At 42.5% G+C, this 21,467-nt stretch overlaps 1 protein-coding gene across 1 annotated transcript in view; it reads left to right on the top strand.

The window, feature by feature from the left end:
- The window catches only part of BRINP2 (BMP/retinoic acid inducible neural specific 2), a 62,333-nt gene that overhangs the window by 16,467 nt on the left and 24,399 nt on the right, over nucleotides 1–21,467 (top strand). The window contains exons 2-3 of the mRNA XM_062193836.1: nucleotides 17,524–17,714; nucleotides 18,749–18,957. Of these exons, the coding sequence (XP_062049820.1) occupies nucleotides 17,524–17,714; nucleotides 18,749–18,957 (400 nt within the window). The remainder of the gene's footprint in view (nucleotides 1–17,523; nucleotides 17,715–18,748; nucleotides 18,958–21,467) is intronic.

The raw sequence follows: 21,467 nt of genomic DNA, 5'->3' as shown, positions 1-21,467 counted from the left end.
ATGGTGGTTTTGATTTGCATTTCCCTGACAACTAGTGATCCTGAGCATGTTTTCATGTGTCTGTTGGCCATTTGAGTTTCCTCTTTTGAAAAACATCTATTCAAGTCCTTTGCCCATTTCTTGACTAGATTGTTTGTGTTGTTGTTGTTGAGTTTCTTGAGCTCTTTGCAGATTCTGGATATTAGTCCTTTGTCATAGTTTGCAAATATTTTCTCCATTCTGTCAGTTGCCTCTTTGCTGAGTATTTCTCTTGAAGTACAGAACCTCCTTAGCTTGATATAATCCCCTTTGTCTATTTTTGCTTTTATTGCCTGTGCCTCTGGGGTCTTTTCCAAAAGTCTTGGCCGATGCCAATGTCTTGAAGAGTTTCCCCAATGTTCTCCTCTAGTAATTTGATGGTATTAGGTTGTAGATTTGCATCCTTGATCCATTGTGAGTTGATTTTTTTATAAGGTATAAGATAGGGGTTTTGTTTCATACTTCTGCATTTGAAGATCCAATTTCCTCAGCACATTTGTTGAAGAGACTGTCCTTTCTCCAGGGTTGATTTTAGCTCATTTGTTAAAGATTTGTTAGTTGTAGGTGTGTGGATTGATTTCTGTGGTTTCTGTCTGTTCCATTGGTCTACATGTCTATTTTTTGTGCCAGTACCAGGCTGTTTTGATTATAACTGCCCTTTAGTGTGTCTTGAAATCTGGTGTTATGGTGCGTCCAACTTTGTTTTTGTCATTTAAGACTGCTTTCCCAGAGCAGGTGCTGTGGTGTAACCGATTAAGCACTGCCTGTAGCACCAGCATCCTGTATGGGCACCGGATCTCATCTTGGCTGCTCCACTTTGATTCCAGCTCCCTGCTAACGTGTGTGGGAAAACAGTGGAGGATGGCTCAAGTCCTTGGGCCCCTGTTCCCATGTGGGAGACCTGGAAGAGGCTCCTGGCTTTGGCCTGGGCCAGCTCCAGCCATTGCAGTCATTTGGGGAGTGAATGAGTAGATGGAAGACCTCTCCCTCTCGCTCTCTCTGTCTCTGTAACTCTGCCTTTTATTTGTTTTTTTATTTTTTATTTTTTTATTTTTTGACAGGCAGAGTTAGAGAGAGAGAAAGGTGTAACTCTTTTAAATAATAAAATAAATAAAACTCTTTTAAATAAATAAAATAAATATTTTTTAAAAAAGGGTCACTTTAGCTATTTGGGGGTCTTGTATTTCCATATGAATTTTAGCATCATTTTTATAGGTCTCAGAAGAATGTCATTGGTATTTTGGTTGAGATTGCATTGAATCTATAAATTGCTTCCAGCAGTATGGACATTTTGACAATATTAATTCTTCCAATCCATGAACATGGATGATTTTTCCATGTTTTGTGTCTTTTTCTATTTCTTTGTTTAATGTTTTGTAATTTTCATTGTAGAGATCTTTCCCCTCCTTGGTTAAATTTATTCCAAGGTTAAGGTTTTTTGTAGCTATTGTGAGTGGTACTGAGAATACAAGTTCTTTCTCAGCCATGGTATTGTCTGTGTATACAAAGGCTATTGATTTTTTCTGTTGATTTTATATCCTACAACTTTACCAAACTCTCTTATGATCTCCAGTAGTCAGTCTCTTCGTGGAGTCCTTTGGCAAATATATATATATATATATATATATATATATATATATATATATATATACACACACACACACACACACACACATATATAGTCATCTGCAAACAGGGATAATTTGGCTTCCTCCTTCCAATTCCCTATGATTTGTTTTGCCTGCCTAATAGTTCTGCCTAAACATTCCAGAACTCTATTGAATAGTAATGGTGAAAGTGGGTATCCTTGTCCAGTTCTGGGTTTCAGTAAAAATGCTTCTTATTTTTCTCCATTCAATATGATGTTGGCTGTGGGTTTGTAGTATTTTACCTTGATTATGTTGAGGAATGTTCCTTCTATACCCAATTTGCTTAAGGTTTTTTAATCATGAAAGGATGTTGTATTTTATCAAATGCTTTCTCTGCGTCTGTTGAGATGATCATATGGTTTTTACTCTTCAGTTGTTAATGTAATATATCACATTTATTGGTTTGTGTATGTTCAACCATCCCTGCATACCATGGATAAATCCCACTTGGTCTGGGTGAATGGTCTTTCTGATGTGTTGTTTGATTTGATTAGCTAGTATTTTAAGGATTTGAATCTATGTTCATCAGTGATACTGATCTATACTCTTCTTCATTTTCTGTATTTTTCTCTGGTTTTAGAATGAAGGTGATGCTTGTCTCGTAGAAGGATTTTGCCAGGATTCATTCCCTTTCAATTATTTTGAATAGTTTGAGAAGAATTGAATTAGTGCCTCTTTAAAAGTCTGGTAGAATTTGGGAGTGAAGCCATCTGGTCCTGGGGGTTTCTTTGTTGTGAGTCTTTATTGCTGATTCAATCTCCATCCTGCGTATTGGTCTGTTTAGGTTTTCTACGTCTTTGTGATTCAATTTTGGTAAATTGTATGTGGCCAGGGATCTATCCATTTTCTTCTAGATTTGACATACAGCTCTTTGTAGTAATTCATGATGATTCTGTTTGTTTTCGTGGTATCTGTTGTTACATCTCATTTTCATCTCTAATTTTATTGACTTGGGTATTCTCCTTCCTTTTTTGGTTAGTTAGGCCAATGGCATATAAATTTTGTTAATGTTTTCAAAAAACCAGCTCTTCATTTCACTAATCTTCTGTATTGTTTTTTGGTTTCAATTTTATTTCTTCTATAGTTTTCATTATTTATTTCCTCCTACTAATTTGAGGATTGGTTTGTTGCTGTTTTTCTAGGTCCTTGAAATGCATTACTAGCTCATTTATTTCATGCCTTTTCAGTTTATGTTGTAGGCAATAATTGCTACAAACTTCCTTCTTAACACTTCTTATGCTATATCATTAGTTTGGATATGTTGTGTTGTTATCTTCATTAATTTGCAGGAATTTCTGATTTCTCTTTTGATTTCTTCTATGACCCACTGTCTATTCAGGAATATGTTGTTCAGTCTCCATGTGTTTGCTTATTTTCTAGAGATTTTTAAGATGTTAATTTTCAGCTTCACTCCATTATGGTGAAAAGATACATGGTATGAATTCAGTTTTCTTGAATTTTTTGAGTCTTGCTTTATGGCCTAGCCTATGGTCTATCCTAGAGAAATTTCCATGAAATGATGAAAAGAAAGTGTATTCTTCAACTGTCTGATGAAGTGTTCAGTAGATATCAGTTAGCTCCATGTGGTCCATAGTGTAAACTGCTCTGTTGTTTCTTTGTTGATTTTCTATTTATCTATTGTTGAAAGGGGGGTGTTAAAGTCCACCATTACTATTGTATTAGAGTCCAACTCTCCCTTTAGATCCATTAATATTTGGTTTAAATAGCCAGGTATCCTTGCATTGGGTGCATATACATTTACTATAGTCACACCTTCCTGGGTTGTTGTTTAAGCATTACATAGTGATCTTCTTGGTCTCTTTTAACAGTTTTTGTGCTGAGGTCTATTTTATCTGCTATTAGGATGGCCACACCTGCTCGTTTTTGCTTTCCAGTAGCGTGTAATACCTTTTCCTATCCTTTCATTTCATCTGTGTTGCTGAGGAGTGTTTCTTGTAGGATGCAAACAGATGGGTCTTGTTTTTTCAATCCATTCAGCCAATTTGTATCTTTTAATTGGAGAATTTAGGTCATTTACATTCAAGGTTATTATTGATAAGTAATGATATTGTCCTACCATTTTTCCATAAATATTCCTACTGTTTGCTTTGGAATTCCTTTATACTTATTTTTAAAGATTTATTAATTTATTTGAAAGAGTTACACAAAGAGGGGAGAGGCAGAGAGAGAGAGAGAGGGGGGTCTTCCATCCACTGGTTCACTCCCCAGATGGCCACAACAGCCAGAGCTGTGCTGATCCGAAGCCAGGAGCCAGGAGCTTCTTCCAGGTCTCCCACACGGGTGCAGGGGTCCAAGCACTTGGGCCATCCTCTATTGCTTTCCCAGTCCATAGCAGAGAGCTAGATTGGAAGTGGAGTGTCTGGCACTTGAACTGGCGCTCATATGGGATGCTGGCACTGCAGACGGCAGCTTTACCTGCTACGCCACAGCACCGGCCCTTCCTTTGTACTTTTACCAGGAGATCTTCTGCCTTCACCTTCTTTCATAATGCTGACTAACAAATGCAATTTTTAAAAAATGATTTTGGTTTGAAGTTGGCTGAATCTATGACTGCCAAACCCATGGATACCAAGGGCAAATTGTAGTAAGAGGATGGGACCATTTAGTCAGAGTAGGATGTTCTGGGATTGAATTACATGGAGCAGAAAGTAGGCATGAAACTTCAGGCATGGGTTTTAGTTTCAGAGTTGCCACTATCAGCTGTGTGACCTTGTGTATGTTATTCTGCATCTCTGAGCCGTGTGTTTCTCACTAATAAAATTGATAGAATAAAAGTGCTCTCTCTATAGAACTGTTTAGTGATAACTGAAAAATATACTTGCTTTATTTCAATATAAATGCTTATTCTTTTTTGAGGGGTCTCCTATGGATAAAAATAAGATAGTAAAACAGGAAATCTACAGAAGAGTATTTAAGACAAAATGAAGAGGCATTCATTGAAAAAAAAAAAAACACAGGAGACAGTCTAACTTGATCAAGCTTGTTCTGCATAGAACTCTATACATTAATCAAATTTATCACGGAAAATCTACATTCTGCTTTCCCTAACTGTAGCCTGGGTTAATCTATCCATCAATTTTATAGTTATAAATACTCTAAAGTAAATCCTTAACAGTGACAGCTGCTTTCCTTGTAGAGCACAAGTCACACACCAGGATCCCACAGCATAAAAGTCAAGGCCTCAAAGCCAATACTATTTCCCATCTAGCCCCAGAAAGCTGAAGATAAATGGGAGCATGTTTGAGCAGGTGAACAACAACAAGTCATTGAAAGGGACCCTTACGGAGACAGGTAATGGAATCAAGAGCCAACATTATCTCTCCAGGCTGGAATATTGGATGGATACAGTCAAGATAGTATTAGCTGAAGTAGGCTAACTGCTGAAACAAATAGTCCCCAATCTCAGTGCCTTAATGAAAGTTTATTTTTTGCTCATGTCACATTACAATACAATTTGTGGAGATTGCTTCATGAAATGACTCAGGATCAAGACCTCTTTTGTGTAGTCACTCTGCCTTTCTCCAGGCCCTTCAGAACCCTCTCTCAGGTCCTGGTAGACAAAAGAGAAAGCATGAAGAACTTCATGGGAAGTTGTATAGACTAGGGCCAGATGCATATTCCTTTGGCCAGAACCCAACAATATAGCTCCACAAAATGCTGTGAAAACTGGGGGAAGGATTGTTCATTAATGACCCTTGCAGAAAAATAGTAGAAAAAGAGAACTACTTTCAGGTCTCTGCCTCAAGGGGTAGAATGCAAGAAGAGGGAAAAATGCAAAACTTTAAATTTAAATTAAAAATTGGCAAGTTTATCTCTCTCTCTCTCTCTCTCTCTAACTCTAACTCTAACTCTGAGTTTCAAATATATAAATAAATCTTTTTAAAAAATGTAAGGCATAGTGGGTGAAGTTGCAGCCTGCAACACCAGCATCCCATGTGGGCGCCATTTTGAGTCCTAGGTGCTCCACTTCTGATCCAGCTCCCTGCTAATGTGCCTAGGAAAAGCGATGGAGAATTGCCCAGGTGCTTGGATCTGTGCCACCCACGTGGAAGACCTGAAGAATCTCCTGGCTCATAGCTTTGACTTGGCACAGCTTTGGCCATTGCAGCCATCTGGGGAGTGAACTTGTAGATAGAATATTCCTCTCCACCCCCACTCCCGTTTTCCCCTCTCTCTCTGTAAATCTGACTTTCAAATAAATACATATTTTTAAAAATTGTCAAATTTACAAATATAGGATATAGGGGGCCTGACAGCTATGATTCCTAAGAGAAAAAAAAGATATGTATCTGGACTGGAAAGAAACATAGGTTACTGTTAATAATAATCTAAAGGATTATTGTTATCCACGAAAGTCTTCACTTTTTAATTTTAAAAAGAATGCAACATTCTTGTGCATTAATAAGGAAATAAGTGTGGCAGAAAGTGCATAGACAATCTTCACCTCTTAGTTAGCTATGTGTCCTTGAATGTGATACTTAAATTATCTAAGCCTCAGCTGGTTCAACTATAAAATAGGAATAAAGCTGTGGTGTGTATCCTTTAACTATTACCATTATCATGCATATACCTATCCCCCAATTCAGTGGCTTAAAGTCATAAGTTATTTATGCATCTGTAGGTTGGCTGGGTTAGCTTTGCTCAGGCCACAGGTCCACAAGAAGGCCGCTAGGTCTTCTTCTAATGGTGTTTATTCCAGGGTCCAGGCTGAAAGGGTAGCGACTGCAGTACCAGGGGAAGGAAGTGGTTGTCAGAGAGGACAGAGATGCAATGCTTCTTGAGATCTTAACCCGGATTGGCACACTGCCCCTTCTGCCCTCATTCCTTTGTCCAAAGCAAAGTCACATCACCACACCCACTATCCACGGGGTTGGGGAAGAAGCTCCATCCATGTAAGTGAATGGTGCTGCAAAGTCACACGGCCAAGGCCATTCTAATACTGGCAGCGTCGATGATTCACTCTGCCATGCTGACATTTGTGAGATTGCAGCGATGATTTAAAAATAGGCAAGGCATCCAGTCGTGTTCCTGGAAACACAGGGCTCAGTGGAAACTGCAACTATGATAATAGTCGTGATGATGATAATGATGTATTCAGGCCTTGCATCCCACTGTCCTCTCAGTGGCTCAGAACCCATCAGCCGGATTGTGTTCAATTCTGGTTGCCATCTTTAAAAAGAAATAAGCTGACAAGCTAATTACCAGCAGAGAAAGTTGAACTGGAGGGCTTAGGGATCTTGAAGGAACTAAAAATATTTGGTCCAAAGAAGAGTGTCCCATATAAAAACAAATGCATCCAAATACCAGAATGACTCTCATTGCAACAATAGACGTTTAGAATAACGGTGAAGGAGCTGTTAGTCTGTGGGAGTTTTCTTGAAGTCGAGTAGATAATGGGAAGCCCATGAAGACATTTAAAAAATTCTCTTTTATTTATATGAGAGAAAGAAAGGGTCAGAAAGCCCCCATCTGCTGGCTCACCCCCCAAATTCCTTCACTATCTAGGGTTAGGCCCGAGCCAAAGCTAGGAACCAGCAACTCAATCCAGGTGTCCCATGTAGGTGGCAGGAACCCGATTACTGGAGTTGTCATGGCTCTTTCCCACGCTCTGTTGTAACGGGAAACTGGAGTCAGGAGCCAGAGCTAAGAACTGAACCCAGGAATCTCCCGGTGTGGTCTGGGGTCTTGACAGATAGGCCAAAGGCCTGCTCCCTATGGACACACTTGATGGGGAGAGCCATGGTGTGGGTTCTTAGCTAAGACAAGCACAAGGGGAGGTAAATAGTGGTGAGGAAAGCTGTTTTCTCTAGAGTTGAGCAGATGAGTTTTGGGGAAGCAGACTGGGTGGTCAGGCCAGAGCTGGGGTTTCTGTACCTGGAAAAAAACTCAACCTCAGTTCCTTTTTCAGTTCCTCTTGGTCTCAAAGATTCACTGGCTCATCTTCCAATGTATCTGTTGTATAATGGTTCTCCAACAAATTCATGGAAAATGAAATTAAGACATACATTTATTTTGGTGCAAAAATTTTGTATTTCTGTGCTTAAGAGGGGTTTTCAAAAGGTTCATGGAAACTGCATGTAATATAAAACTATGCGTGAATTTCCAAATTTTCTTGCATTTCATATTTCTTGTTTCCACAAACACACCATTGCTAGTGTTTCCAAGACCCCTAGCCCTCGAGGTCAGTGTGAGGCTCACCAAGCAGTGGTCTCCTCTTCCTTTAAGCTCGACTCTCCCCTCCACATTTCTCCCAATCAGCCTTAATTAAACTGTTTGAAAGCTGCAGCTTGATTTTAATTAGAGTAAAATTGGGAAGATTAGAATGAAATTGGCCAATCATTGTTTACGGGGCCGTTGTTTGAGAACACAGCAGGCTGCTCAATTACCTCCAAGCCAGGCTTCCTGAGTTCTTGCAGACGGCAGGAAGGGTGGGGGCCCCAGGACATCAGGGGCGGGCTGGCCTCAGTTCTGCTCTTGTGCCTCCAAGAGTTTCAGGGACCAAGATATCATTTAACCAAAGGTCTCAGGTTGAAATCCTTCCTGCCTGGGGATTTCTCCTGGCCACGGTGATGAACAAAGCAAAAGAATTACTTGGGAAATAAGGCACAGGTGGACAGCGAACTCTGAGCACGGGTCATAGACAAAGGCAGAACATCACAGGTAGCCTGATTTTTTTTTTTTTTTTAGTGAAATGGAACTTAGCTCTACTTTTTTTTTTTTTATTTGACAGACAGCGTTAGCTAGAGAGAGACAGAGAGAAAGGTCTTCCTTCCATTGGTTCACCCCCCAAATGGCCGCCATGGCCGGTGCTGCGCCGATCTGAAGCCAGGAGCCAGGTGCTTCCTCCTGGTCTCCCATGTGGGTGCAGGGGCCCAAACACTTGGACCATCCTCCACTGCCCTCCTGGTCCACAGCAGAGAGCTGGACTGGAAGAGGAGCAACAGAGACTAGAACCCGGCGCCCATATGGGATGCTGGCGCCACAAGGCGGAGGATTAACCAAGTGAGCCACGGCACCGGCTCCCGGTAGCCTGATCTTGATTCTAGTCAAATTCCACCACCAATCAATCCTCTCTTCCATTATCAATCAGTAGAAGGTTATAAGTTGTTTAACTGTATCTCTTGAACTGGTGTGGAAATTGAGTGCAATTTAAAAAAAAAAAAAAAACTAAAGGAAAGCACTACGCCAATATAAGAGATTATGGTTTTTATTATCATTTCTTTTTACAGCTCAGATTAATCATGTCTTATTCATTTTAGCAGTAGAGGCTCTAATAGCCAAGTATATTATAGTAATCTGTTGTTGAGATAGAAATCTCCTGGTGATGTGATGTGTCTAGAAATACTGCCTTCTGTGCAGGGGCCAGAGCAGGATATAGCCCTGAGCTTCTAAAATGTCTCAGCTGAGCCGCAGAGGTAAATAACCGGCATCGCTCAATGTGCATGTACTCCTGTTGAGGGTGAAAAATGGGAGTCCTACAAAAAAGAACAAATGGTCATGTGTTCACTTGGTGGACTGGGTTCTGTGAAGGAAGCAGTGGCTCTGGATGTGAGGAATGTTGGCAGAAGGAAAGGCAAGCTTCTTTGTGTCTGGAGCTCTCTAGGGAAATACGCGGCGCAGTTCTGTGCCGTGCCTATTGCGTCTCCAGTGTCCAGTCAGCAAGTCCTGAGCTAGCTGGGGAACACAGCCCGCCGAGCCAAAGGTGGGCGTAGAGGACAAAGGCATTTGCAGTTTTTTCCAAGATTTGTTGGTATGTGAGACATTTTGCCTTGGGTCATTGATTGACAGTTTGACAAAGTGAAGGCACAGGAAAAACGACAAGAAAACTTGGTTGAGGGCCAATCCATCCATTTTTGCCCCAACGTTCCCAAATATTCAATAGCCGATCCTGTGCCTTCCTTTATTTTTCAAGAAAAACTGGCCATCTTTTTTCCTACAAGTATGCTCCTTACCAGAACAGCTGTTGGGAAAATGAGAGCTCAGCCCTTGTAGACACTTTGGGTACTAAAAGTTGGAGGGAGTGGGCCCTAGAAAGCACATTATCAGGAATGGAGCAGGAGGGCTAAGAAACACAGAAAGGAGCAATATTCCTTACTGCACAGCCTCTGGTTCTGTCCCTGCTTTCAAAGTGGGGCTTGACGCTGGGCACCCTGGGCTCCGTGGCTGCCTTAGGACTTCTCCCCAGCCCCTCCGGCTGGCCCAGATTCTGTTCCGAGAAACCCCTGCCGCCTGAGTGAGCAGGTGATGATTGCTTGGCTTGGCTGGGAAGCCCTGGTTCCGTCCCCAGTAAACACAGCCTGGAGTCTAACAAGTATCTGGCAGCGCACAGGAACACACTGACGCAGGGCTAGGGTGGTGCAGGGATGCCACGTGCAAGGGGGTGGGGACAGCTGCATGCTAAGGAAGCATTGAGAGTGACTTTACAAACAGCCCCCGTGTAACCATACTGGTGGCCTTGGAAATACGCCTGAACATTACTTTATCTCCCCGCAGAGGAAGATAAAAGATCTATTAGAGAACCCGTAATAGAATAATCTCCCTACTCGCAAGAGACCTCTGCACACAATCACTGATATTACAGGCTGCAGTATTCATTACTGTTAGATTCAGACTCACGGAGGTATAGTTTTATTTTTAAAATTTATTTATTTTCATTTTTTGTTTGAAAGGCAAACAGAGACCTTCTAACTGCTGGTTCACTTCCCCCATATACTTGCAACGGCCAGGGCTAGGCCAGGCTGAAGCCAGGAGCTGGGAAGTCAGTCTGGGTTTCCACAGGAGTGGCAGGGACCCAGGGCATCACACCACCATGTGCTGCCTCCCAAGATGCATTATTAGGAAGCTGGATCCGTAGCAGAGCAGCCAGGGCTTGAACCAGGCACTGTGCTATGGGATGCAGGCATGCCAAGTTGTGGCTTCACTGCTATACTGCCTGCCTGCCTCTAGTTTTGTTTCTAAACACACACACACACAAAGGTAGTTCAAACAGTTCATGGAAAAATGGAATTATATAGTAAGTTTATTCTTAATACATTCTAATGTGCAAAGACATTTGAAATCCACACACGGTTTTTTCATGATTCGTATTTTCCATGAACTTTTTGAATACCACCTGCCTCATATGCATGACTTTCAAGCTTGTTGGCACAGAAATAAGTGTATCTTTTAATTCTATTTTCCACAAGCTTTTTTTAATACTCTCTCCTGTAAGGCTTCGTGGGGAGGGAGGCTTCGCAGGTAATGACTCTTCGTGGGGGGCAGATCAATGGCCACAGTTGAGCCTGAAAAACAGTGCTGCCGTGTGCAGCTGCTGGAACAACACCTGGCCCCGAAGACCCCAGCTGTGCTCTTTCCAAGGCATTCACCCTCAGGAGCCCTGCGCCCCTGCAGGGGGATCCTTGCTGGCAGACTTCTCGTTGACCTTGTGGAAGGCAGAGAAACAGTGCGAAGCATGGATGGACATGAAAGAGTCAGTAGCTATAATTGGAGACACCAGGTTTTATTTAGTGTTTCAATGAGGAACACCTTGTAGCCATTTAGTACTCACTGGACACCCAGCGCCCCGCGGAAGCCCCTGGCTGCCTAAGGAGTGGCTGTGCTGGGGCTCAGCCCTCCTGTTGCAAGACTCCTAGGGTTCTGGGAAAACCCCAGAACTCAAACACCCAGAAGCATGACCGACTGGCAGTGGGGAGCACGCGTGCTGAGCAGTTTGGGACAAAGATGGTGAGGACAATTTCTGTGTGATCCCTTCTGTGTGTGTGTGAGTGTGTGTGTGTGTGCACTCGCGAATCTGGATTTTTCTCTTCCTTACACTCTGTTTTCACTGTTATTAAATATTTTATGGCACAGTTACCCTTTGGCTGAAATGTAGGATAATCTACAAAAAGCACCTGCTTGGAATGCCAGGTGAACCCTCAGCTGGCCCCGTGAAGTCCGAATGGAGCTCCTTGGCTCCGCCCTGAGCCCTTTCTACAGCGGCTGCCGCTGTTGTAAGTGCACTTTCCATGGGAGCTGCAGTCTTGTTCCAGATATTTGCTTCTTCAGACCGTTTACTGTGTAACAAACTCAGTGGGAGAAGATTTTAGGAGAAATGGCTAAATTGAAATGGAGATTTACTTGGTGTCTTAATTGAAACAAAGATGATGGCTTAATTGAAGCAGTGTGTTAATATAATTGATATATAGAAAACATCCTTTTCCTAGGGAAAAAAAGAGCCTTGATTATTTTATTACTGGGAAAATGGCTAAATGAAAAATCGGAAATTAACGTTTATTCTTTGAATAGCTCAGGCTGCCTTCCAGTGTTGCCTTCTGAGGTTTTCAGATGCTGGAAAGAACCAGGTTAATAAGTTCTGCGAGCACGTTTTTACCACTTTCTGGCTCAAACTCCATTCGCAGATGTTTCCCCATTATTTTGATTCAATGAAAGGCCCCTAAAGGGCAGGGAAGGAGTTCAGCAGAGGAGAGAAAATCTCCAGGAGCCTCAGTGGCTGGACCTTGAGCTGATGCTGGGTTGACACCCACTGCGACCAACCAGGGGAGCAGGCTTTGCTTCTGGATTTGTTGTTGGTAATCGTAGCCCTCACGTGCCCTCTTCTGTGTGGGTCCTTTCTCCCATGAAGTTCTCGGATGAGCTGTAGTCCTGATCCTTACACATTCTTCCTGCAATCCAACGCTGTGTCTTGCTCTGTCTCTCTCGATTTCTCTGTCTCTGTCTCTCTCTCTCACTCACAGTATCACTGATTCTTTTGTATTTGACAGTGTAGCCTAGTGGGGAATGCTGTCTCTGGGAGCCAGCCTGTGTTTCAATCCTAACTCTGCCATCTGCTGGTTGTTACTTACTGGGCGCATTAACTTATTTGCACCTCAGTTTAATCATCCATGAAATGAAGATGATTGTAAAATCCCCCTTTTAGGGATATATTGAATATTGGCTAATCCTTGCAAGGTGTTTGGAATGCCTGACACATAGTAACAACTCATTAAATGCTAGCCGTGTTTGTTTTTTTTATTTGCTCATAGAAAGCTTCCTAAGACAGTGCCCCTCATTTTTCTGGGCCATTTGTTATCTAGTGTTGTGATTTCTTGAGCAGCCATGGGAGCTGGATCCATGCTTTTATCTCTGGTTTTCCCACATTGCATTGCATCTGGTCTGGCTTGTTTCTGGGTCTCAGGGTCTCCTCCTGCAGATAGGCTTATTGAAACCATCACACACACACACACACACACACCCCAAGAAGCTTCTGCCATGGTGTAAATGCCACACTGTGCTTTGGATATTCAATAAATTTGTTTTTTTGTGTGTGTGTGTGGATAATTAAAGGACTAGTGTGTTCTAGATAATGAAACTTTTTTTAAAAAAATAGTAGTAAATGTTTCAAAAGAATTAGGGGCAGGCATTTGACATGACAGTTAAGACACCTCTTTGAATGCCTACATCCTTTATCAGAGTGCCTGGGTTCTAGTCCTTGGTCTGCTTCCCATTCCAACTTCCTGCTAATGCGTACCCTGGGAGACAGTGTACTGGCGTACATACTTGGCTCCCTGCCATCCACATGGGAGACCAGGATTGAGTTCCTGACTCTTGATTTTGGCACGGCCCAGGTCTGGTTGTTGCTGGCATTTGAGGAGTGAACCATCAAGTGTGGGATTCATTCATTCATTCTCTCCCTCTCCCTCTCTCCCTCCCTGCCATGTGTGTGTGTTTTCTTTTTTATTAAAGAATTAGACTACACCAAAGTACACTTATCTACAAGAAGGAACACATTGTAGAAACAGCAGTGTGGTACTGACCTCAACCATAGGTACTGGGTGTTAAGCTTAACTCTGCCCGTTACTAATTATGTGGCTTCATACAAGGTAATTTAATGCCTCTAGATCTCAGTTGCTGTTGTTGTCACCATCATCCTAGCTGCTGTTATAGCAGAGGGAGAAGTCAAGGGTGCTAGCTTTTTGTTCTTATGTTGTTTTAGAAAAAACACTTTCTTCTCTGCATCATGATTTTATGATAACATGAGAGCGTTGGGGTAGATTTTCTGGAGCAGTGTGCATGCCTGCACCGGCATATGCCACAAATGGATTACACGCCTGGTTGTATATCGATTCCCTCAGCCTTTGGGGCATTTGAGCAAAGTGTGTGGTCACAGGACTACTTGCACGGGTCCCTTCTCATCTCCACAGCCTCATTCATTAACATCAGTGCTTCACGCAAAGAAAATTTTTAAGGAATAGAAGAATGTGAAAAAAAATTGGCAACTGCTACTCAAATGTTCTTGCCAGTTCTAACAGGCCAGCTTTTCCTCCTGGGAGCTATGCAACAGCAGGCAAATTACTTCACTTTCTGAGCTTTGATTTCCTCACTGAAGTAAAATATACTCAGAACTATTTATTGGTTTGAATGAAATACGATTGAGGCATTGGAAAATGAAGACAAGTCCAAGTTCAGAGCTGCAGGACTGAACTTCTTTGGGGATTCTTTTACACTATGAGTGGGCAGCAGTTTTTCTCAGATCCAGCATGGAGGAATGGAGATGCTGGTCTTTAAGATTTGGCGTAGAGTTTGTGACTGGGAGATTTTTCACTCACTGAACTTTGGAGTGTGGATGGTGGAAAGTCACTGGAAGTTGTCCATGTTCCCTGAAGATAGCATAAGATGGCCCAGAGTCAGTGTATCATAGCAAAAGAACATGCCATGTTTATATTTTTATTTATTTATATTTTTAAAATGTATTTATATTTTTATATGTTTATATTTTTTAAATGCACAAAATCGTGCGTGTTTCATTTTATAAGTCAAATCCGATTTCTCCGTTGGCGTGTGTTCACGTTTAGAATGTTTACTCCATTTAAGATCACTTACACATTGGTGTTGCTGCCATGTATTCTCATCCCATAGCTTATCCAGTTGTCGATAATTTGCAGGTAGCTAAAGGATTAGAAGAGCTGTAACAAAGTAAGTGACTTGGAGAATCTCTCATTCAATCACTCCACAAAATATAAAGCAACTCTGCTGTTGTTCTACTGTGAGACATTTATTTTATTCTGTTGCTGGAGATAGAGTTTACTAAGATGGAAAAAAAAATTCCGCCCTCGTAGATTTTACCTTTTAATGGGAAAGGAAATAAAATATAGAGTCGATCAGGTTTGATAAGTTCATGGAGCAAGCCTGGGAGCAGAGAGGGAAGAAGGGTGTTTTGGATCGGACAGAGAATGTGTCTCAGAGGATTCAGGTTTGAGGTCCTCAGCAAAGGAGCTGAGCAGGCCAAGCCACGTGGTGATGGATTTTATTTATTAGATTTGATTAACATGAGGTCCCTCTGTAAGGGAAGGTGGCCTTCCCCTTCAATGAAGATTTCTGAGCATTGTAAGAAATTTTGGAAAAAATGGAAGAATGCCCCCCACCCCGAAATCTAGTGAAAGAATATGATAAAAAATATTAGTTAATGGAGACTAGGTATGGCCTAACCCAAAGGATTGAGGTTTGATGACTTTGAGGGTTTTGTTTTAGAAAACTGAATTTAAGATTCATAAGTGTAACGTCAACTAGCCAAGCAGAGGATCATAATTCCAATCCAGCCAATTAGAAATGAAACGTTCTTTACCCTGTAGCAGGATTTGGGATAGAAAATGCCTTTGACAAATACGCTGTACTTTAAAGTTTAGCATTCCCTGCACAATAGAAACAACTGGTGATGTATTATCACAAACTTGCCTACTTAGATCAATAAAGCCACACAGCGAAGATTTTTAAAGATTTTGTTGGAGCCAGGAATTATCAGTCACCTGTTTTCCTTAGAACTGTTTGGTGCAAGTTCCTCCTCTCTTAGTCTGGAACCTGACGGGGAGGATTCTACAGCCTCAACTTGGGCGTGGATTTTCATTTATTTATTTTTAATGATTTTATTTTTCTGCAGCCCCATCATTTGTATCCCATGGATTTGGGGGAAGGGTAGGCCAAGGGCATGATGAGCAGGGTTGGGAATGGGTGCGGGTGTTGTAAGGACTTGACATTTTGCTGGTTTCCAGACAGTGGAGCTGGTCCTTACCAGAATAATGTGGGAGACAATGGAAAACTCTTTTCTTACTAATGAATAGGACTCTTTCAGTTTCACTCCAGCAAAAATATTCCCCTTGGAAATCTGTGCTCTTTAAATTGCAAACATTTCAGTGAAGGTCAAAGCCTGAACATGAAAATCTTGGATGGGACTAGAGAGGAACTTTATCAAAATGTGAGTTCTCTTTGTCCCTTGAAGAGTGGCCCTGTGGACACTTGCTCTGAAGGGGCAATAGCAGTGCTGAATAAAACTGCTGGCATCGAAGTTTGAAGAAACGCAGTCACACCAAATGACAGCTGTCGTCACGTACTGGTCACTTGCCCTAGCCACACACACACTACACATTCTAGTCTCACCCGAGACTGTCATGAAGGCAATACCACATCTTAATTTTATGCCATCTTGAGCTTGAGTACGTGCCTTTTAAATATTGTTTTATTAATTGAAAAGTATACAGAATGCACATCTGAGGCCCCAGAATACCTTGATTATCTCAAAGAAAAATATCTTTGTGTCAGACTTGCAAGCTGGACTACCTACTTTTCCCATGGAGCTCCATTTTTCTTGAACGCACCACCAACAAATGAGTTATGGTTACTCAAACCTGAGTGTTCGGCAGACATTTTCTCAAAAAAAAAAAAAAAAAAGAAGAAGACAACCTCTATAATGAAAACAACTGATAGGGTTTGTTACTTATGATAAAGTGTAAGCTTTCAAACAAAAATTAGAACTTTGGAAAATGTGTATTCATCATCATGATCTTGAGAGCTTCCTAATATTTTTAAAGACTTTTCCGATGAGATTGGTGGTGATATTAACTAATGTGATATTTTGCTATTCTATAATGAAAAATGTCAAAATGTGGAAAAGCTGCATAGCTCAGTGATCCAATATTTTCCAGATGGTCAACGCATGATGTTACAAAATCATGCAGGGTAAAAGATTCATTTAAAGTATGATATAGAACACTATATTTTAAAGTAACAGAATACAAAAATCTAATTTATTGGGAAAATAACAGTATGAAATCTGAAGCCCTAAGAGAAAAATTACAATTAAGACAACAGATTGAAAGCAGGAGTGACTATGAGAAAGCAAGTCTTTTCTACTAAGCCAAACATTTTAGTGATTTGCAAAAACTCAAAGCAGTGCTACCCTTACTAAGCTTTTTTGTTTGACAACATATATAATTATTGTCACAAAAATTTGTTAGTAATGTTATATATAATGGGTTTATGATTGTTATCCTAAATACATTGTTTTCCCAGTTGTAATTCCTAAGGTGATGAATATCAATAGATACAAACCTCATAAACAACTATAGGGGATGCAGTCATTTTTAAGCTTATGAAGGGAATCGGAGACTAAAACAAGTTTGAGAACTGTTCTAGAGTAAACTTGGTGACTTGACCGGTGGGTAACGGAGGCCGTAATGGGAGAGGTGAATCGCCCGTGGCGAGAGTTGGGATGATATCACCCTTGCAAACACATTCCAGAATCTGTTCTTCCTACTATTCCATGCAATAGCCATGGCCACCTTCATGAGAAGAGCTGATCAACCACTCTCAATGAAACAAGTAGGGTGGTGCAGGCCAGCTGAGATAGGGCTTTCCTGCAGCCCGAGAGTGACAGGGCAGGTGACAGGGCTCCTGGTGCCCACCCTGGGTGGGGCGGGAGGAGTTGAGGGGGCAGAAGTGGAAGAAGAGCTCTAACCACTACAGGTTCCATGCAGCCCATCTGCAATACAATGAGCTTTCCCCTGTCTCTTGGTTTTTCCTCCAGGGAGTTTGCCCGCTGGAAGGTGAACAACCTGGCCCTGGAAAGGAAGGATTTCTTCAGTTTGCCACTGCCTCTAGCCCCAGAGTTTATCCGGAACATTCGCCTCCTGGGCAGGAGACCCAGCCTGCAGCAGGTCACTGAAAACCTGATCAAAAAGTACGGCACTCATTTCTTGCTTTCTGCCACCCTTGGAGGTAAGCAGCATCCGGATCCTAAGCTAACTGGTTGCCAGATCATTGAAAATTGCTCTAAGAACCTGTGCCTACAGCTCCGACAGTCTCCCTGGGTCTTTTGTTCTTCCTGAACTATTGCTTCCTGAGAAAGCGTTTCTTTCTAGTGTTTTTGAAACCAGTGTGATCTCCAGACATCTAAATTCTCCCAGAATATTTCTATTTGCTTATGAGCATCCTCCCAGAGAGGGGTGTGGGGTAAGAAAGAGGGACAGACAGGGTCCTGCTAAGCACTTGCCAGCAGGGGGCACTGCCAGTTTTCTTTCGACCAAGCCATCAAACCCCCGATGATTCTCCACTTCCTAATATTTGCTGTGGCTACGCTTGTCAGACCCATAGACAAAGTAGGTGACCATTGAGTCTTGACCCTGTCTGCTCTCTCTAAAGAATGGCTACCAGCCACAATTCCAGTGATTAGGGGTGAAGATGTTGCCTTGTGTCTCTGGGGCCCAGGGCCGAATCACAAGCTCTGAAGGAGCAGAGTGTCACTGTCCATGGAAAGGAGACAGCAAGATTTATTCCATCATTTAGCTTACTATTGAAAAAAAGAAGTTGAACTCCGCGAGTTCAGGCCAGCTGTCACCATGTGGTAGGTGGGGAGGGAGAGCCAGGGTTCAGGCTTTTGCCAATTCTTAGGGAGGAGATAGCGCGGTGGAAACTTCTCATAAGCAACTTGTGAGAGAGAACTGTGTGTCCCCAGTGGAGGTAGATTGCCTGAGACAGAGATCAATGGAGGGTGTTGTATGGACAAGCTGGGCGGCAGTGGTGGGATGGGGGGAGATGGCGGGGCGTGACTTCGGGGGACTTACAGAACGAAGAGAAGGAGGGCCTCTCGGGCAGAGAGGCCTGGTACCCAGGGGCACGTCTGAGAAGATTCCTCTATAGAGGGTAGGGGGTTGGGGGAGGGGGCAGTGGGAGCTTCCTCTTAGCTCTGTCTGCCCTGGCCGCTGATCTCAGGAGTCAAAGGCCTCACCAATGAACCATGTCATTTGCTATAGGAGAGGAGTCTCTGACCATCTTTGTGGACAAGCGGAAACTGAGCAGAAAGACAGAGACAGCAGGAGGAGCCGCTGTAGCGGGGGGCAGTGGGAACAGTTCGGCTGTGTCCTTGGAGACCCTGCACCAGCTGGCAGCGTCCTACTTCATCGACAGAGAGAGCACCCTGCGACGGCTGCACCATATCCAGATAGCCACAGGGGCCATCAAGGTAACGGCCTAAGAGGTCTGGGGGTAGGGGCAGGCCAGAAATTCAACCAGCTCCGGGTCAGCCAGGCCTGATGGATTCAAGAGCTGAAGAAAGCTTTATAATGGAGTCACAGGCGTTTGTCAGACATGGTCGGGTCATTCCTTTTACAGAAAACGCCCCTGGAGCCTGTACCCTGAAGCAGGCCCCAACCAAGGGGTTGTTGTAAAGGCCAACAAACTCCCTGCTCACCTAGAGGTTGCATTCTAGTGATGAAAATAAGTCAAAAAACAAAACAAAAAAACAAAAAGTCATTTTAGTTCGTGGTATAAAGAAAAGATAGAGTCATAAGATCCTGTTTCCTGGGACAAAGGAAATTAGCTAAGTTAGTAAGGGAAAGCACTTTGGGAGTTATATTGAGAGAAAGGTCTGAATGATAAGACATAAGGTTTGTGTAGAGTGGAGGGAAGAGTGTCCAGGCCAAGAGAAAAGAAGGAACCGGCTCATTGCCTTGTTGGGAATGAGAGCTCTGTGAGAGCAGGGAGGTGCAGAGGAGATCCAAGAGGCGTCAGGGCCAGATCACACGGCATGATAAGAAAGTTTAATGGAAGTCAAAATGCGATGGAGAACCACAAAGAACTTTAACAGAAAGGATGCCATGTATGTACGAACACGATCGATAGTTTTTGTGACTTTAATAACTGTAACCTTCATCACGTCATCTCTACTTACGTTGAACAGGTTTCTAGGGAAGTTCCTATATTAGGGAAGACTAGGGAAAATGCATGAGAATGCTCTTTGGTGTTTTGCATAGGAAGTATGAAGTTAAGAGAATGTATATACATCAAACTTGTCATATATGCTGCCATCCACAAGGAAATTTTGTTCACCTATTAGTTCATTTGATAAATGTTGATGGAGCACCTGTGTTGTGTTAGGCACAGTTCCAGGTCTTGAGAATACAAGAGTGAAGAAAACACATAAGGTCCCTTGAAGAAATTTGAATTCTAATAGCAGAGACGTAATTAAATAATACATACCGTCAGGTGGTGATTAATAGTAAGACGGGAATGTGGACTTTAGGGAAGACCTGTCTGAAGGAATGTCATTACACAGGGACCCGAATGAAGTGAGGGAGTAAGCCATAGGGGCATATTGAGAGAGAATGTTCTGGACAGAGTAAGACGCTTGTACTTCTTAGTGAATGGTGCATGTAGCTAGTGTAGCTAGTGTAGCTAGTGTAGCTAGTGTGGCTAGTGTGGCTAGTGTGGCTAGTGTAGCTAGTGTGGCTAGTGTGGCTAGTGTGGCCAGTGTGGCTAGTGTGGCTAGTGTAGCTAGTGTGGCTAGTGTGGCTAGTGTGGCCAGTGTGGCTAGTGTGGCTAGTGTAGCTAGTGTGGCTAGTGTGGAGTCAAGAAAGGGATGGAGGGAGAGAGGAGGTTGCAGACATTGCTGATGAGGGCAGAAGAAAGGAGGATGCTAGAGGCAGGGTGGCAGGTGTTGCAGCGGTCCAAGTGAGATGACATGGCAGCTTGGACAGAACTGATGGAGTGCAGGTCGTGAGAAGTTGGCAGGTTCAGGATGTGTTTCAACAGTAGAGGCTACAAGATTAGTTAGTGGCTTGGGAGATGGAAATCAAGATTAACTGCAAGGTGTTTGGGCAGAGCAACCCAATGAACGGTGATTTAATTTACTGAGAAGGCTGACACTGGGAGGAGATGCAGATCTGAGAAAAATAAATTGACTTTGGTTTTGGACATAGGGGATTTGACATTTCTATTGGACATCCAAGGACAGATACCTAATAAATACATCAGGATTTCAAGAGAAAGGTAATAGAGATAGATACATACACATATACACATGTCAAGTTAGTATTTAAGACTATGGGAAATGATAGAATGAGATAGATCACTCAATGAGTGATTGTAATAAGTAAAGAGGTCATAGTGTTGGGTTCTGAAGTACCCCAATATTCAGAAATGGGGAAGAGGAGAAGGAGCCAATCAAGAAGACAGACAAAGTCGAGAGCTATAAAGAAAACAAAAATGGTATCACACAGGCATGTGAATGAATTGTTTCACAAAAGAAGAAAAAAGGCAGCTGCGTTAAGTGCTGTTGAGCTGTCCCCAGGGTGAAGCTTGACAAGTGACCTTTGATTTGGTGACTTGGGGATAATTGCCAACATAGAGAAGTGTGGTTTCGGTGACAAGAAGCGAGACGGCAAACTGGGGAACCAGCTATGAATCATAACAATGCTTTTACTGTAAAGACAACATGAGTGATAATGGAGAGTGATTTAGGGCCAGGAGAGGTTAAACTTCTCTTCTTGAGATGAGGATTACTCCAGATTATTGGTATGTTGATTGAAATAATTTAGCACAGAGGGAGCAGTGATGATGCAGAGGAGCCAGGAGATAATTGCAGAAGAAAAATCACTGAGTGTGCAAAAATCCATGCTCAAGTGGAAGTGTTGGTCTTACGTAGGGGAATGAGCACTTCCTCCTTTGTGACAGGAGGCAGTGGAGAGCACACGT

This window comes from Lepus europaeus, chromosome 5, assembly GCF_033115175.1.
Source record: "Lepus europaeus isolate LE1 chromosome 5, mLepTim1.pri, whole genome shotgun sequence".
Classification (NCBI taxonomy): Eukaryota; Metazoa; Chordata; class Mammalia; order Lagomorpha; family Leporidae; genus Lepus; species Lepus europaeus.
This window is presented reverse-complemented; position numbering and strand designations above follow the sequence as displayed.